Source organism: Bidens hawaiensis, unplaced genomic scaffold (genome assembly GCF_021521415.1).
Source record: "Bidens hawaiensis isolate Kalapana, Puna unplaced genomic scaffold, B.hawaiensis_p1.1 tig00005851_1, whole genome shotgun sequence".
Lineage (NCBI taxonomy): Eukaryota > Viridiplantae > Streptophyta > Magnoliopsida > Asterales > Asteraceae > Bidens > Bidens hawaiensis.
The window spans coordinates 910,075-929,344 of record NW_027491385.1 but is presented as its reverse complement, the minus strand read 5'-3'; the positions used below and the strand labels follow the sequence as shown (position 1 = coordinate 929,344).

The 19,270-nt window shown below is 36.9% G+C and overlaps 2 protein-coding genes across 2 annotated transcripts; both read left to right on the top strand.

Moving 5' to 3' along the window:
• The first annotated feature begins 5,069 nt into the window (after positions 1-5,069).
• On the top strand, positions 5,070-9,902 carry LOC143630954 (eukaryotic translation initiation factor 3 subunit C-like). The gene is made up of 4 exons (XM_077099831.1): positions 5,070-5,089; positions 5,343-5,417; positions 6,070-7,854; positions 8,705-9,902. Exons 2-4 carry the CDS (start codon positions 5,391-5,393, stop codon positions 9,653-9,655), a joined length of 2,763 nt encoding a protein of 920 aa, XP_076955946.1. The 5' UTR covers positions 5,070-5,089; positions 5,343-5,390; the 3' UTR covers positions 9,656-9,902.
• Positions 9,903-13,918: 4,016 nt separating this feature from the next.
• On the top strand, positions 13,919-16,721 carry LOC143630953 (protein SUPPRESSOR OF GENE SILENCING 3-like). The gene is made up of 5 exons (XM_077099830.1): positions 13,919-14,866; positions 15,553-15,847; positions 15,930-16,174; positions 16,256-16,386; positions 16,452-16,721. The coding sequence occupies exons 1-5, from the start codon at positions 13,919-13,921 to the stop codon at positions 16,624-16,626; spliced, it is 1,794 nt and encodes a 597-aa protein (XP_076955945.1). The 3' UTR covers positions 16,627-16,721.
• The last annotated feature ends 2,549 nt before the right edge of the window (positions 16,722-19,270 follow it).

Genomic DNA, 19,270 nt, shown 5'->3' with positions numbered 1-19,270 from the left:
ATAAATGGATACAAAGAAAAAAAAAGGTGCTAGATTTGAACATGGATACAAAGAAAAAAAAAAGAAAAAAAGAAGTGCTACAATGAAGACTTGAATTTGAGCCAATTAATATGTTTAGGAAACATTTCATCAACCAACAAACCAATTCAATCATTTGAGTAAATCTTGAAACCAATCATATAAATAGTCAAAGTTATAGCCTTGGGAAAACTCTGTGGCACCAAAGTTCTCAATTATGCTAATTTATAATTGAGAACTTTGGTGTCGCCAAGCCCCCATTGGGCCACTTGACGGCATCATATTGTCAAGTCATTTTGCTTTTTGTCTTTTTTTCCGTTTTACACCGGTATCGTAACGAAAACTAATCGAATGTATATTTTTGGTATCGCAATGAACGTGACGTAAATCGAGCGAATTGCATAGACTCGCCACCTCAACGTTCGGGTCGAGAATACTCATGTCTAACCAACAGCCGAGTTTTACCAACCAATGCCGACCCATTGGTCCACCTCCATTTTCATTTACTTTTTAGTTTTATTTTTGGTTTTAGTTCTAGTATCATGACGCATGTAACCGAAACCGATCGAATTTGCGTCAAATTAATGCTTCAACGCTCTGAACCGACAATGCTTGTGTTTCATCACCGCACGGGTTTATCAACATGTCCGGCGCAACACGCCGTTATAACACTAGTTTTATAATAATCGATGAATTTTTGGATATTAAGATAACCATTCGTATGAAAAAAACAACACAGTAGTAATTTTGATGGCTGATTCTTGATTTCAATTGTTAATTGTGAGTCAGAACATGATAAATTCCCCACAAACTATAGCGGTCCTCCGCCTCGTGCCCGACCCCTACCCCGAGCCCTTCCAGCCTCCCCCCTCTTCTGGCTCGGGCCCAATCCCTGCCCCCAATCCCTCCAGCCACGTGCATAAAATCAACTTAATCGTGTCCCAAGTGGCATAAAATCCCAAATTGGTTTGGGTGAAATGGGATGCGTTGTAAACACATAACAACTACTTAAGAAATATACTAACTATAAACAATTGGATCATTTACTCGAAAAAATCTTCCATTTCCATTTCGTGTGAATTCATCACTTCCATGATAACGATCATCCAAACAATTACGTCCCGTTTAACACCCTTATTGTTACAATGCCTGAAATTATCATTCAAGTAATTTATCATACCTTGAGAAGTCACTCAACCACTCGACATGTTCTCTATCGAAACCTTCTGGTGGATTCTCAACAAAGTTCGTAAGCTATGCCAACAAAGTTAAATGAATTCATAATTCATAGAAAACATTAAGTACATCACATATAAAGGAATGAAAACTTTTACTCGTTCTTACCAATAGGCCCTCCGTGCATTGATAACATCATTTTGTACCGTCACAACAACTTTTAAAATATATGTGGCATTATATTAGTGGTTAAGGAAAACCATCAGCACAAAGCCAATGCGTCGCCTCCGTGAGTTTTAGGTAGTTTTGTAAAACTCAGCCTAGGCAGCCGAGTACTTGGCGCCTAAGCTCTCCTCGAAACTTAATTGCACTGTTTTTCTTCTCCAATGTCAAAAAAATCAGAATCGGCCCTAGGCGGTTTAACTCGGTCCTAGGCGGTCCAACTCAGACCTAGGCGGCTCTACTCGTCCTAGGCGGCCCAACTCGTTCTTAACAAAATTTTATTTTAACTTTTATTAAAAAAAAACCCTAATTTCTCCAAGAGCCCACCATTGTTTTCTTTTTTCCTTTTCACGCTAAGAAGCAACCTAATTTGAGTTATGAACTCGCAACCACCGTTGTTATCATCCGATTTAAAGTTCTAGACTCGTAAACCTCTTATTCAAGTTCGATTGAGGTACGTCTTTCATCAATTGAGACATGCTCTTGAATTGATATGTAAGTATTATTGATTGGTTTTGTATTTTTAGTTAACATTTAGTAAACTTTTGATATTTGACATATATATAATCTTCAAAAATTTAATTTATTTATAAAATACCATGTCTGAGTACTCCCTGAGCACACCCCGCCTAGACCGAGTATTCGTAACTCCCTAATCGACCGCTCTGGGAGCTCCTAGCGACTTTTGCAACCTTGGTTTTAGGAGTGACATTTTTGAAAGGTTGCCTAATTTTGGGTCAAATAAGGCTTCTCTCTGTTCTAATCTAATGGATTATTTTGAGAATTTTCCCTTTTAAAATGGTAATGTAGAGAGAGGTTAGGAAAAAGAAAGATGTATGTGAATGTTAAAGACTACTCATGTATTTACAGGACTATGGTGGGTTTAACCCTAATGGGCCACTTTCAACGTGGGCTTTGTTAAAATAAAAAAATACATGGATACGGTTAACCCATTGGACATTTATTGAATGGGGGGTACGAATTCAAAGCATGTGGTTTGGGATCTCCCCTATTCATATTCCCAAGCAATGTGAATTTCCTCTCGCTTTGCTCCGTACCAGTTTGTTATGAAAAAGCTTTGTATTTTCTCTCTATTTTGGCCTTTAGCTCTAGCATATTGTTTAATTGATAAGGATTACAAGCTGTGTATACATTTATTTGACGAATGAGATTCAACAAGTGCTTCTAATATCATTTTTAGGGTCAAGTTATTTTACAAATGGGGTAAAAATAAGAATGATGAGAATGATTTATAGTCACACAAAAAAAACCCTAAAAAGATAAATAAAAATAAAAAACTCATAACTCAAAATTTAAGAAAAAAACAAAAAAAAGTAAAAACACAAAAATGTTTCCACCGTCTTCCTCGTAAAAGAGAAAACACAATTTCGAGGGAAAAAGATCATTGTATTTTTTTTGTTTATCATTGTGTTTTGTGTTTATTTTCATCATTGATTGTGTCTTTTTTTCCTTGATATTGTGTTATATTACTCAACATTGTGTTATATTTTGTTCAGCACTGTGTTATATTTTGCGATCTATTATGTCTTTTTTTAGTTATAATTGTGTTTTTTATTTATTTTCGTCACTATGTCTTTGATCTCGGCATTGTGTCTTTTCGTCTTTTTTTTAGCGAGAATGACAGAGGAAATATTTGAGTTTTTAAAATTTTTTCGTTTTTTATTTATATTTTGAGTTATGGTTTTTTTACTATTTTTTTATTTTTTATTGAGAGGTTTTTTGTATAGCCACAAATTCTTTTCACACTCCTCATCTTTGTCTTCCTTTGCATTTTAACATTTACCTCATTTTTTATTACAAACAAACATCTATTTGTTTCTTAAATCATATATCGTAAGTGTTCGTTGAGATGTGATGATGAGAAAGAAGATAATGTGATATTTTTATAAACTATTAATACGAGGAATATCCAACTTTTGAAAGAAATGTAAATGGTGTGTTAGGTTTTTCACACATGTGGATGAAGTGTTTCATAATCACGCAATAAATTATTAGGTTTATGTTGGCGTGTTTAGGGTCTTGAGAACCCTTTTCAAAAACACGGACAACAACCGAAAGACAGGACACAATTGTTAGCCATCCTCGGACCTCAGTTGTTTTCGATAATTTTTAAAACTTTAACGTGTTTTTTTGTTTTTCCTTTTTACAGTTTTTAACTTATTTTACTTACTTCAAACGACATCTTTCGGGTGAAGTTTTTCAACTGATTTTGATCCTTGTTTCTTCATTTGCGTCTATGCGACCGACAATAGTCATATTTTGTTTTCTTATCGCGATACCCATTAGGGTTTAATCCACTACGCACATAGAGGTTCTTATTCCTCCCAATACTGTATTTATGTATTGTTATACTCGTATAAACAAATGATGAAATTCTATGACCCACCCTTGCAATGAGTTCATGGTTTTATAGATATGGATTAAGATTAAGAAAATGAGGCGTGGTCCCTGACCTCTTGTTATTAGTTTGCAAAGTTTTTTGTTGCAGCTTTCATAAAATGATGAATATTAAAAATGAACGAACAATGGAGATGACATTGTTGAAGTCTAAGGCCAAGGAGAAGGAATTGCAGGAGGCTGGGCCAAGGATAGGGCATTGTAGGGGCTCGTGGCAGGGGTTGGAGTCGAGGCCGGGGCAAAATGGGGAATTGGAGGGGCTTGGGGTAGAGGTCAGGGTCAAGGCCGAGGCAGAAGGAGGATAAAACTCAATAGGCATGGCCGAGACTAGTTTGATATCACATAAGACATGATGGAGAAAATCTATCTCACATTAGGTTTTTTTGTTATTTTAATAATATAATGTTATTTTGTATAAATTTTCATATATACCGATGTGAGATGCTAATTTTTTATACGTTTAAATAAAAGTGTGTAAAAAAAGAAACTAACATGTCAAACGATTAAAGTTTATCTATACTTTACAGTGTTGAAACAAACGATACCATCTGAACTATATCGGCAACGGTACCTGTATTCTGTTTATGGGTTTCAGGTAAACTTCGTCCCAATTCCGGTGAAAAAAATGTTGATTATACAGTTGCATTTTAAAAATAATTTTCTTGTACTGTAAGCTACAACCAGTGTTGGTACTATTGATATAGTTACCAACATACTAATGCCGTGGGGACCGAACAACATCGATACCACTATTAGTACTATTGAAATAGTTACCAACATTCGTCTTATATGGTTTTTGATCGACGTAAAAAACTCGTCGATATCCTTTCAGTACATCACAACTTTATTTTTCGTCATAATGCCCGAAGAAATACAAAACCGATTACCATTATTATCATGGACAAAGCTTAGCAAGGGTCAAGGGTGGCCCCAACCTCCCTGTTTTTTTCGCAATAGTCTAAATTAACCCGTTTTTTCATCCAAAAATTTGTATACGCAGTATAAATTTACCCGTTTTCAGCCAAAAATTGAGCTCATCTTCCGTCTCTTCCTACGTTTTCATCGCAGCTTCGTCACTAATTATTATTATTATTATTATTATTATTATCCTTAATTGAGTTTACGTATCAACTAGACCGGTCACGATAACCTTACCCCAATCCCATCTTACACACTCTCTCTCAGAAACCCTAAAACCGCCGACTTCCATCAAGCTTCATCCTCTGGTTCTTCACTCACCGATTTGCACACACAGGTACATCTCAATCATCACTCTCACCTTCTTATCGTATCAATTCGTTCCAGATCCAAACGAATCAACTTTCCGATTTACGTTTCCTGTTTACCGCTCAATCGAGCGCATAATATTCTTCGTTACTTTTGCTCGGCTGTAGATTTAGGTTATTATTATGATTATTATATTTATGCGAGAAATTGTTTTCAGTATTTTGCATCTGATGCTTGCCGTTAGGTTTTATTTTATTTTAATGTTTTGTGTTGTTATGCAGCTTTAGGTTTACGGAGATTTGTGTGAGGTTAACATTTGATTGAACAGGATGGCGTCGAAGTTTTGGAGTAATCAGGTTTGTTTGGCTTTTTATGATAATAATTATAGATTAATTGTTGTTGATGTAAACGAACCAAACATTTGGCAGAATGTTTGTTTATGTTTGGTTGTTTATCAATACGAACAGGTGATTTTGTTATTGTTTGTTCGTTAAAGGTTTTTAATATTTTAACTACTTTTTTTAGTTTTTTAAATTTATCATATACATTTAAGCAAAAGTATCAACTGTATAACACAAATATGTATACTGTTTATGTTTGTTTGTTTATTTATTAAATGAACAGACACGAACAGATGTCTTGTTCGCGAACGCTCGATAGTGTTTTCGTTAACCTTTGTTCATTAAAGGTTTTTAATATTTTAATGACTTTTTTTAGTTTTTTTTAACTTTATCGTACACGTTTAGTCAAAATCAGTAACTATTAACACAAATATGTATTGAGTTTTATAATTTATATGTAAATTAATATATGAATATAAATGTTGAAAAAAACAGTAGCACAAACTTTGTAGCCAGATCAAACAAAATGTTGTTCGTTTTTTGTTAGGTTAATGAACAAGGTTTTGTTTTGTTTGGTTGGTTTACAATCCTACTAAACCAGATTATGCGCAAATCTGTATATTGAATTGTTTATGTTTTAACCTTTTGTTTTTGTATATGTTAACAGACTGACAGTGAGAGTGAATCTGAAGTTAGTGATTATGAGCAAGATGATGTTAATGATGGGCAAGATGATGCTGGTAATGCGCCTGATAGGAACAAGTATCTCGACACTGGTGATAGTGACAGTGATGATTCGGACATGCATAAGCGTGTTATTAAGTCTGCGAAAGACAAACGGTTTGAAGAGTTGTCTACAACTATTGATCAGATGAAGAATGCGATGAAGATTAATGATTGGGTCAGTTTGCAGGAGAGTTTTGACAAGATTAACAGGCAGCTTGAGAAGGTGATGAGGGTCACTGAATCTGACAGGGCTCCCAATAATTACATCAAGGCGTTGGTGATGTTAGAGGACTTTTTGAATCAAGCTATGGCTAATAAGGAGGTGAAGAAGAAGATGAGCAGCAGCAATGCTAAGGCGCTGAATGCTATGAGACAAAAGTTGAAGAAGAATAATAAACAGTATGAGGATTTGATTAACAAATGTAGAGAAAATCCTGAAAGCTTTGAGGATCAAGAAGAAGAAGAGCCTGAGGATGCCTCAGATGATTCGGATGCTGAAACTGACACTGGGTCAGAAATTGACGATCCAACAAAAGCAGAAACCGAGTCAGATGATGATGACGAGTCAGAAAAAGAGGATGTTCAACCTGGTTGGGAGAGAAAGATGACCAAGAAAGACAAGTTAATGGAAAAGCAGTTTAAGGATCCAAACCAGGTGACTTGGGATACAGTCAACAAGAAGTTTAAGGAGGTTGTTGCTGCTCGTGGTAGAAAAGGAACCGGAAGGTTGGAGCTTGTTGAGCAGCTTACATTCTTAACCAAAGTGGCTAAAACTCCTGCTCAGAAGCTTGAGATCTTGTTCAGTGTGGTCTCTGCACAGTTTGATGTTAACCCTGGTTTAAGTGGTCACATGCCTATAAACGTGTGGAAGAAATGTGTCCAGAATATGCTTGTGATTCTTGATATCCTTGAGCAGTATCCAAACATTAAAGTTGATGACACGGAGGAGCCTGATGAGAATGAAACTCAAAAAGGAGCTGATTATAAGGATACAATACGCATATGGGGAAATCTTGCTGCTTTCCTTGAAAAGATAGATGTTGAGTTTTTTAAGAGTCTGCAATGTATTGATCCTCACACACGTGAGTATGTAGAAAGGCTTCAAGACGAGCCTTTGTTCTTTGTTCTTGCTCAAAATGTTCAATCATATCTTGAACGCGTTGGTTCCCACAAAGCGGCCGCAAAGGTTGCATTAAAGCTTGTTGAACTTGTGTATTACAAACCTCAAGAAGTGTATAGTGCTATGAGGAACTTGGCTGACCAAGCTGAAGCTGAAGATGGAGAGGAATCGGGTAATGAATCAAGAGGGGGACCACCTGCTTTTGTGAATATACCTGAAATTGTGCCTCGAAAACCTAGTTTTCCAGCAAGTAGTAGGGAACTGATGGATATACTGGTCTCTCTTATATACAAACATGGTGATGAAAGGACAAAGGCTCGTGCAATGCTGGGTGATATTTATCACCATGCAATTTTGGATGAGTTTTCTGTGGCTCGTGATCTGTTGCTTATGAGTCACTTACAGGATAACATTCAGCATATGGATATCTCAACTCAGATACTTTATAACAGATCAATGGCTCAGCTTGGTTTATCTGCTTTTAGGGCTGGGCTTATTGCTGATGGGCACGGCTGTCTTTCTGAATTATATTCTGGTGGCAGGGTGAAAGAGCTTCTTGCACAAGGTGTTTCTCAAAGTCGTTACCACGAGAAGACACCGGAACAGGTATTTTGACTTTGAATTACTTTTAAAACTACATTATTGTTAATAGTTTTTACTCTATTTATTTGTTTTTTTGGTGATGTGTGTTAACATGATGTGTTTATCATCTGACTGTTTGTTTACTTTGAAAAACAATTTTATTTTACCATTATGATGTCTGATGAGTGATGATGTAAAGTGTTTATCAGCAAGCCATGTTTGAACTGTTTTTGTCTTCACAAAGTTGTTTTAGGGAGGTTTTAATATGTTCATACCAGTAATTTTTGTGCAATATATGAAGATATCTATTTGTGGCATGTGGGATCGTCTTTATGTTTTATTACTGACTAGCTTTTGTAAAAAGACTGGTTTCTCTATTTTTTTTCTGTTTATGTTGATTTGAGACAAATGTCAGCATGCCGCTTTAAAGCATGAGTGAAAGTGACTGTTATTAAGAGTTTATAATCTATGCTTTTTTGAGAGTCATGGTTACGTGCTGTTCACTTATACATGCTGATTATGTGCATTTGTACCACCTTTATTCATATGAAACCGGAAGCCTAAGTATTGGCAAGTTGAAATTGACTAGTTGATTTGCAAATTAACTACCTTTATTCATATGAAACCGGAAGTGTAAGTGTTGGCAAGTTGAATTGACTAGTGGATTTGGCTTTTGGCCACACTTATTTATTGTTTTTGTCATCATAGTTAACATTGATTATGATTAAAAGATGGTAATCATAATCAATGTTAAAGGTGTTTAGTGGGTCGACCCAACTTAATCCTGTTCGTTTGACCTGCACTAAAGTGTGATATGTTTCAACTTGTAATATGCCTGTTTGCATGTTTAATATCTATTCGCTGACTTATACAGGAACGCCTGGAAAGGAGAAGGCAGATGCCATACCACATGCACATTAACCTTGAGCTTCTAGAATCAGTGCACCTAATATGTGCGATGTTACTAGAAGTTCCCAACATGGCAGCAAACAGCCATGATGCAAGGCGCAAAGTCATAAGCAAGACACTCAGACGCTTACTGGAAATAAGTGACAGGCAGACATTCACTGGACCCCCTGAAAACGTTAAGGACCATGTGATGGCAGCAACCCGGGCTCTTAGCAAAGGCGACTTTCAAACATCCTTTGATGTCATCAACTCGCTAGATGTCTGGAAGCTTCTTAAAAACCGTGAATCAGTTCTACTAATGATAAAAAACAAGATCAAGGAAGAAGCTTTGAGGACTTATCTTTTCACTTACTCGTCATCATACGAGACATTAAAACTGGAACAGCTGGCAAAGATGTTTGACCTTTCAGAAAGTCAAACTCATTGTATTGTTAGCAAGATGATGATTAATGATGAGCTTCATGCCAGCTGGGACCAACCGACTCAGTGCATTGTGTTCCATGAAGTTGAACATAGCCGGTTACAGACTCTGGCTTTCCAGTTAACTGAAAAACTTTCGGTTCTTGCGGAAAGCAATGAGCGGGCGGTTGAGGCGAGGCTAGGTGGTGGTGGGTTGGAGTCATTACCAAGGCGGCGGGAGGGTCAGGACTACGCAGCGGTTGCTGGCGGTAACAAGTGGCAGGATAACCAGTCTTACACATCGGGGCGGCAGCAGACAGGGTACGGTGGTGGTCGGCCGTATGGTCCTGGTCAGAGCTATCAAAACCGGGCTGGTCAAACTAGAGGTGGATATCAGAGCACACGGTATCAAGACGGTGCAGGTGCAGGGCGGAACTATGGTGGTTCAGCAGCTAGAGGCGGTCAGATGGATGGTTCGAACCGTATGGTGAGTCTTAACCGGAGTGCTCGTGCTTAGTGGAAGGTAAGGCGTTCGGGTCAAAAGCAGTCGTCATCGGCTGCTATTTTTTTAAACGAATGTCATGAGAGGAAGACAATTTTAGACCTTTTTTATGTTTCTGTGTTTGAACTATTAGTTATGACTGTTAAGTGATCCAAGTATCACATAAGTTGCAAGTGTGTTTTTGATTATGCCTTAAATTTTGTTTTTGACATAATGGTAATTTTGAACTTGTTAAACCTTTAGACATGTTTGGTTGGAGAAATTTTGGTGTTTTCTTGTTTGGTTTACAAAGGAACTGAAAGCGAATGTGCTGGAAATTTAATTATTCCATTTTCTACACTTTAAAAAAATGGCTTGGTTCTTGTAAGGTGTAAACCAAATGCTATAAAGTTTTAAGAGGGATAATATTAAGGCCGGCCGTAGCGGGTGCCAAAGCCACGTATACTGGTTAAACCATTCCCTACACGTATAGGCGTCAAAATCGAATGAGTCAAGGTTATCAAGTGTTTTAGTTAAATCATTACATGTTTTTTGATGTGGTAAGAGCCATCATGTCTACATGGTAGTGAGATGACAATGTTTTTCACTTTTTAGTTAAATTAAAGAATGCGTTAAACAAGTTTACCACCATGCGCTAAAAGTTTAAAGTTAAGCCGATAAGTCAAATCAGTTGAACATTAAAAAATGCTGTCCAAAGATTTCAAAAAGGTAGTGATTAATATCAAAATTTGTTCTGACAACTTATCCTTGAATCTAGCATTTACTTAGTTTTTAAAGCTCTTATTATCATTAAAGAACTTTTATTAGTGAACCAGTTTTAGAGTTCGTGTTACACACGGGATAATTTAAATTATAAAATTATAAGTAAAACAAATAATTCATCATCATCATCATCATCATCGTACTCAGTATATCCTGTCAATAGCAAAGCTATGGTAGGGTCTGAGGAGGGTAAGATGTAGACAGCCTTACCTCTACCCCATAGGGATAGAGAGGCTGCTTCCGGTGAGACCCCCGGCTCGATAGTAGTTTTGCATCAAGCCTTGGATATAAGGCACATAACACTCAATCATCGGGACATCGGCTGATTGGTGCATGTACCCTTGTCTTTCGGCTATCAACGCCACCACATGATGCCTGATTAATCTTCCGTCACTTTTAACGTTATTTTCACGAGATTAGTAAAATAACGTCAAAATTAGTGTAATTTCACTTTTGCCCACCCGTGGGTTCACACATATATACATTATATGCGCGCACCGCAACAGGGCGTAAGTAAAACAAATAATTACATGGCATATATAAAAAAAATGTATTACATCTATGCTTGTATCTATACAATGTATACATAAATTGATTTTATTTATATCACAAAATGATTTTTTTAAATGAACTTAATAAAAAAATGTCCGTGCAAAATCGTACCTGAGAATGCTTATTTCTATTGAAAAATTCATTCTCAGTGTCATATATGTATAATTGAAAGAATTTTGGTTATGAACCAATTTCAAAAATAAGACTTCTCATACGATATTAGTTCTAACCACTCAGCCAAAATACAAAAGATGCGTTACCTTTATTGATATATTTATCAATTTACCATCCATCAAAAGAAAGTATGATATTAAATTGTAACAATGGATGTTTGAGAACTATGTTTTTCTGAGCTACGCCATAAAAAAGATTTTGATAAGTTTCAGAGGACTTATCGACTTTGCCATAATAACAACATAAAAAATAACATGTTAACCCATTCAATTTTTTGAATATTTTGTTTCATTTGAGCATAGTTTTGCATGACATGCTTCCCATACAACGTTCTAATCACCATTGAAGGAAAAATTAATGTTGACACAAGTATCTGAAATTTAATAAAAGTTAGAAGCATTGATAGGCATGGGGGTGGCATGTCGAAAGTGTTCGCAATCTTTTCTTAAGTTTTAATAGTTGAGGAGAAAATAGTCAATTTGCCAAATCCCGAACCTTTTGATTATTTCAAAAAATGCCCTTAAAAATAATTTTGAAACAGGAATCATGTTTAAAATTCTAACTTTCATACTTTTGACATTTTAAAGTCAACACTTTGAACCCATAACAAATTTGATGATAAATCTTATTTGCATTCTCAAACTTTTAAAAATACTTAAAATTTTTGTTTTTGGCCCGTAAGAAAATTTGACCTAAATGTAGTTAACTTGTACCAAACAATCTATTTACCAACTTTTGACCCATAAAATCAAATTTAACTTCCACAAAAAAACCCAAAACAATTTTTATTTGAGAAACATGATTTGTTGTTGATTTTTGGAATTCACAAAGTATTTTGAAATGTATAGTAAAAAAATATGTTAATATTTACATTTATAAAAATATATAGATATTATATAAATATAGTGTAAAAGGAAAGTGAATAATTATTGATTTATTACATATATTAGGGTATATTAGTTTTGAAGGGAAAAAAATTATAAGAATTAACTAAAAGTGACAAGTGTGTCAATTTATTTTACTTTATCAGAATATAGGTAGATGAACAGGGATAGTATTTTATCGCAGTTGGGTTCATTAAATTAAAAAATGTGTTGAATTCAAAGTGGGTTTTAAATGGGCTTTCAAAGACACATTTGAGTGAATAGGAAGATCATATGTTGTGATCACGAGATGATCTTGCACATGATGATCTGACATGTGAATAATGAAAGCGAAACACCCCCTTCCTCACCGTTCCCCTTTGTGTGGTGAATGATGGCGAGGACGTCACACACCACTCAAACTCCTTTCCATTTGGTGAGACCATACGTTTTCATTGGTTTAACTTATTTTCTCACTTCGTTATATAAAAAGTATATTAAAAAAGTGAAACTAGTGAATAAGTATAACATAAGTGGTGAAAGTAAGTGATGACTTAGTTGTCAATACAAGGCTAGCTTAGCTGTTAAAAATATGATTAATTAGATGACGATGTAACGCAAATTACAAATAATGACACGAATGGAACATCTGAAACTTATGAATCAAAGTTGTAACAAACCAATTCGGTTTGGTCAACAAAGTCAAAATCGGTTTGTGATCGATTCAGGTTGAAACCGGTTTCTTGACCAGGTTACGACCGGTTTCGGTTCGGGTTTTGACCGTTTTGGTTCAGTTAACCAATTTGGAACCGGTTTTGACAGTGAAAATTACAAACCAGTTTGGTTTCGATTTAATTTTCGAGTCGGTTCAGTTAACCGGCTTATTTGTCTACACATCTGGTTATAATAATAACAATAATTATTATTATTATAACTAACAAACAAATAAATATAGCAAAAATAAAATATTTTTCTTCCTACAATTGTCAAAAGCAAATATCTAAAATCACACCAAGTTTCAGGTAGGATGAAGAAGTCCTACAAAGCGACAATAATATTAATATATATAAATAATAAATATTACTATAAATATTAATATCAACAACCCAACACTAACACATTTGACGTCTCCTTTTACTCACTCGTTACGCTCCGAATGCGAACTTCGATTTCTCCGGTAAGCCTTCTTCTTCTTCTTCTTCTTCTTATTATTATTATTATTATCAACTCATATTCACCTGATGATGATTCCGTTTTCCGATCCATTTTATGAAATGAAATGCTTGCATTCCAAACCCTAATTTTTAGGGTTTTTACTTCCGTGATAATAATTGTACAAACCCTAATTTTCTTAGTTTATAACGACGATCTTACATGCAGTTTGCTAATTGTTGAATATATTTGTTGATCGATTGTAATGATTGTTAGTTAGGGTTTTTCAAGTACGGCAATATATGTTTCTAGGGTTTGTGGGCTCGGCTCGTTTAACTTACACAGAGGTCCTCTTGAGCTCGGCTCGTTTACTATTTCTTAATTAATTTTTATATGTTTATGATTGTTTTTATAATTTTATTTATATAATGTTTTTCAATGATAATTTGATGTATACGAAATAAGTCTTTTTTAATTATTTTTTGTAATTTTATATAGATTAATTAATGATTATTAAATATATATTATAAAAACTATATCAATGACAGGCTCGTTTTGGCTCGTGAGCCGGCTCGGGCTCGGGCTCGTTTGTTAAATGTGCTTACTTGTAGGCTCGAGCATGGGCACGGCCTCGTTTAAGCTTGATCGAGCATTTTTATGAGCTGATCTCGAATAGCTCACAAGCAGCTCGGCTCGTTTACCCCCCTAGTGGTTTAACTGGTTATTGTATAGATGGTTGGATGCTAGTGATTTAATTTTTAGGGTTTGTGTGCAGATGAGTTCAATTAATGGAGGTGGCCAGTTTAATAATAGAGGTAAAGGTATTGCTGGAAGGCCAAACTATGATGTTGACCAGTTGAGCGAAGCGGTCCAGGATGTGAACCTGGATTCGAGTCAAGATGTCGGTTGGGAGGTTATTTCGAAAAAGAACAAAAACAAAGGTGGAAACAGTGGTGCGACGAAACAATGGGCGTCTTCACAGGGTGGTGGTTCTAAACCTAATCCTTGGGGTCAACCAGTCGGTGGACGTGGGAATGGACCGGTTAGGGCTTCAAACAACGGACGGGCTGGTCAAGTAGGCGGCAGAGGCGGTGGTGGTGCGAATGGCCTGCCAGTGAATAGATACTATGAGAATAACCAGAATTCAATCTCTCCACCGCTTCAGACTGGGTGGAATTGGAACTCGAGGCCCGGGCAGGGAAGAAACAATAGCGCAAATAACCAACCAAATGTAACAGAACAACATGCTGAAGAAGATCATGAAGAAACTGAGGAAGTTGAAGAGTCTGATGACGAGCTGCTTAGTGACGAGTATGATTCGGATGAAATACCCAAAAGTCACGAGGAGCAAAAGCAGAACAGGTGGTATGCTGAGTTTTTCAAGACTTTGGACACGTTAACTGTTGACCAGGTCAATGAGCCGTCGAGGCAGTGGCATTGCCCTGCGTGCCAGAACGGGCCTGGTGCGATCGACTGGTACAAGAGTCTGCAATCTCTTGTAACTCATGCTAAAACTAAAGGGTCAAAACGAGTCAAGATTCACAGAGATCTTGCTGCACTTTTGGAAGAAGAGTTAAGAAGAAAGGGTGCGACAGTTAATCCAGCCGGTGAGTCGTACGGTCAGTGGAAAGGGCTGAGTGAAGTTGTTAAAGATAGAGAGATTGTTTGGCCTCCAATGGTTATCATCAAGAATACACAGCTAGAACAAGATGAAAACGAAAAGGTATATTATTAATTCATTAAATTAAGGTATATTGGTTTCTATTAATCCCCACTATTGTATTTTGGTCACTACCGGTCCCAACTAACGAATTGGCTGCTGACGGTCCCAACTTTTAACGTATCTGTTCCTAATGGTCCGCGACTAACAGAATCCTAACGTCGTTAGTTTCTGCTTGCCAGAAAAACCCTTTTGGCCGGAAAACTCAATTTTTTTCCCGAAAACTCAACATTTTCGTCCCAAACATCTTGGTAACTTTGTATTGGAACTTTAAGAACCTTTTACTAGTAAAAGCCCCAATTATTGAGGTTGCCGGAAACCCAAGAACCATCGTTGGAATCGGTTGATGGTGCTCAAGTGGTGGTAGTTGGTTGGCAGTGGGTCAATTGGTGGTGGTGGCGGTGTTCAGGTGGTGTTTTCCGGCAACAAATTTGACTTTTCCGGCCAAAAATGTTTTTCCGACGACCTGAAACTAATGGCGTTAAGATTCTGTTAGTCGCGGACCATTAGGAACAAATACATTAAAAGTTGGGACCGTCAGTAGCCAATTCATTAGTTGGGACCGGCAGCGACCAAAAGACAATAGTTGGGATTAATAAAAACCAATATACCTTAAATTAATTACAATTTGTTTAATTTTTGATTACATAAACAAGTTAATTAATTGAAAGCTGAAATCCTAACTGCAGTGGCTTGGGATGGGAAACCAAGAGCTTCTTGATTACTTTGGGTCATATGAAGCACTGAGGGCCCGCCATGCATACGGGCCAAGAGGGCACAGGGGTGTGAGTGTGCTGATATTTGAATCCTCAGCCGTTGGATACACCGAGGCTGAACGTCTGAGTAAACATTTTGAAGATGAAGGAACAGACCGAGATGCGTTTGAGCGCCGCCCTAATTTGTTTTACACCGGGGGTAAACGCAAGCTTTATGGTTACATGGCTACAAAACAAGATATGGATTTCTTTAATCAGCACTCTCAAGGTCGGGATTATTCTTTCTGTGTTTGTTTTCCTTTCTCGACGGCTTAAAATGCATTTGACGTTTTTTGTGTGTGTTTATTTAGGGAAATCGAAGCTGAAATTTGATATGGTTTCTTACCAAGAAAAAGTTGTGAATCAGCTAAAGCAAATGAATGAAGATAATCAACAATTGCATTGGTACAAGAACCGAGTTGTGAAAGAACAGATGAATGTTAAGGCACTTGAAGAGTCATACGAATACGTGTCTCAGAAACTGAGAAAAACTGAAGAAGCGAATCGTATAGTGAGGGAAAGGACACAACTGTATCATGAACAAAACAAGGAAGAGGTAGTTTTACAAAATATTGCTATGAAATTTACTACTTTTGTATAATAATTTGTTTTCTCATTTATATGGTGTTGGTATTAGATGGATTCGCAAGAGCAATTTTTCAAAGAGCAGCTTAAGGTAATTCAAGAGGCCAGGAATGAAAAAGAAGATCGATTTGATAATTTGAGGCGGGCTGAACAATCTTTTCCTGCTATGGATCCTCAGAAGAGGTATGTCATGATACGTATTTGTTTATATTATTGTTATTGCTATAATTTACTGAATAATTATGCAGAAATTCGGAGCTTGAAGAGATGAAAGAATTTGAAGAAGAGAGGGAGAAGTTGATGAAAATACATGAAGAGAAGAAGGCTGAGTTGAAGAGCAGGTACTGGAAGGAAGAGATTGAGCTGGAGAAAGGGTTTGATGCTGAGTTGACTCGGTTGATGGAGAAGTACACCCCCAAATAGAGAGTGAGTGAGAATAGAGGTCATGCATGAATTGCAGTCTAGACTTCGAATAAAATGCTTGAATTGTTGCTTGTTACTATCTTGACTTTATGGTTGGTTGCTCGCAACTTTAATGAGAGACTGTGATTTGGGTCATGCTTATTTTGGTGAATCAGTCATGTTTTATGGGTAAAAGTTGAGCTTCTTTGATTAAAGAATATCAAGATTGATTGATTGATTGATTATGTGTTCAATCATGTATGGTGAAGCTTGGAATCTGAGTTTATGTATCCAAACTTACCCATAAATGATTGCTGTTAAAATAAACATAGTACATAGATATGTGTGCTCGTGAGTTGGCAGGCCAAAGTTGGCAGGTCAAATCTGAACACGGTCACAATTTTTTAACTTGAATTGATTTTAACTTGCACATTTTGGGAGCGGTTTCAAACCGCTCCTAAAGGTCTTTGTTTTTTACTAGTGTTTTCGTGACTAAATACTCTTATCCCCTAAGCGAGTTGTATGAGGCTCTTGGGGTTAAAAGCGGATCGTGGGATAAACAAGACAAAAACGTGAACCCAGCAATAATTGAAGACGCTTTGTGTAATACCGACGAAAGAAAATGTCTTTTGTTACTAAAGGTCATTAACAGATTAAAATGTAAAAAAAAAGGCAGAAGCAGCAGTGATAAGATTCAATCATGATTCAAGATTTGAACATCAAAACATGCATGCATAAACTCATGAAGATAGCTTCTGTTACGCATATGCAAATACAACAATAAAAGTGGATAGTAAGATTCCATTTGAAAGAACATAATATGATCACATATGTTATGTCATTCTTTGACTGTTTCCTTTTCAGGTCACTTTGTTGACTCCTTTTCATCATAACTGGATAATTATTCAGATTTTTCGCTCACAGTGTTCGACATTTCCTCTTTGACTTTTGTTGACTGTTCTATGGCTGCTAGTTCATTACCGTCTTCGTCATGCAAATCTTTGAATACTTCATCCTTCACTGGTGATTCAACGTGTTCATGTTCTCCCGTTGGTGAAGAAAATGACTCGTGTGTGTCTACGCTTTCCTCTGTTTTGCCTGGTGAAGAAAATGACTCGTGCATATCTGCGTTTTCCTCTAATTTAACCGGTGAAGAAAATGACTCGTCTTTATCTTTGACGGGCGAAGAAAATGACTCGTCTTTATCTTTGTGTTCCTCTAAGTTGACTGGTGAGTTAGCAGACGCTGGTGGCTCCGTGTTCACTTGTACCACTGGTTCGGTGGGTAACTTGGCGTCATCTGTTTTGACGGGGTTTTCAGTTGATGACCTGGCAGATTGTGATACTGGGCCCTCTTCCTTTTTCTCAGGCGGGTCAACCCTGTCTTTGACTACTGATGGCTCGGTTTTCGTGGGTGATTCTGTATGCACTTGTTCGGTGGGCAACTCGATGTCATCTGCTGTTGTGACAGGTTTATCAGTTGATGACCTGGCTGATTGTGATCCTGGACTCTCGTTCTTTTTCTTGGGCGGGTCAACTCCGTCTTTGACTACTGGTGGCTCGGTTTTCGTGGGTGATTCTGTATGCACTTGTTCGGTGGGCAACTTGGTGTCATCTGCAGTTATGACAGGTTTATCAGTTGATGACCTAGCTGATTCGAATCCTTGGTTCTCTTCCACTTTCTTGGGCGGGTCAACCCCGTCTTTGACCACTGATGGCTCGGTTTTTGTGTTTGAGTCCTTGTTATTACTGTTCTCATGGCTAGCTAACTCAGCATGCAGCTCGGTTTTGACATCCAACGGTCCAAGCTGTGCTTCAGCATCCTTGATCAAATATGTCAAAGCTCGAGTATCCCGTGCTCTTGCCAGCTTTTCAGTATTTGACAGCTGTCAAAAACCAAATTTAGAAGTTGCTCATTGATATGAAAAGAAAATGGAAGACCAAAAGAAAAAAAACCTCACATTCTTTATTTGATTAACCCTTTGTTTAAGATCTTCATCGCTTGCTTCTTTATAAGCGGTTTTGATAATATACAGTAAATGTGAATCAAGTTCATCAATATTATGCTGTTGAACATCGCACCTCGGTATACAAGATTCACATCCCACTGTATAAAAAGCACAATGTACAGGCTTCGTTGGACAAACTGTTACACAATGTCTATCCATTTCACGCCTCATAACAGCATCCGAACATTGTTGTTCACACGGGAGTATCGTAAAAGGACAAACCGCTTCGTGATGTTCTTTTTGCGCTGCACAATGTGTAGTCGTGCACCCCTCATTAGTGCAATCCATCGGTCTAAACTTGCATTCTGATCTATGTTTAGCAAGTTCTTCCTCAGAGTTCCATACCATATTACAATGAAATAAGTTCTTGTAATCCACATTCTTTAGCAGCATTGACGCAACTTGTTCTCTTCGATCTAATAACCAAAAACCGTTAATTTCCATTTCTTGAACAAAATCATCGATTCTGTCTTCTCTTCTGTCGGTTAAAACCAACTCAGAAACTCGACTGAACATATTTGTTTTGGAGGATGAAAAATCATCAATGAGATTTAGGATTATGTCATAAGGGTGTTCAGACAACTCTGAATTTGCAGCGTTTTCTGATAATAAGAATTCAGCCACGTACGTCTCGCTTCTTTGTGTTAAGTAATCAGT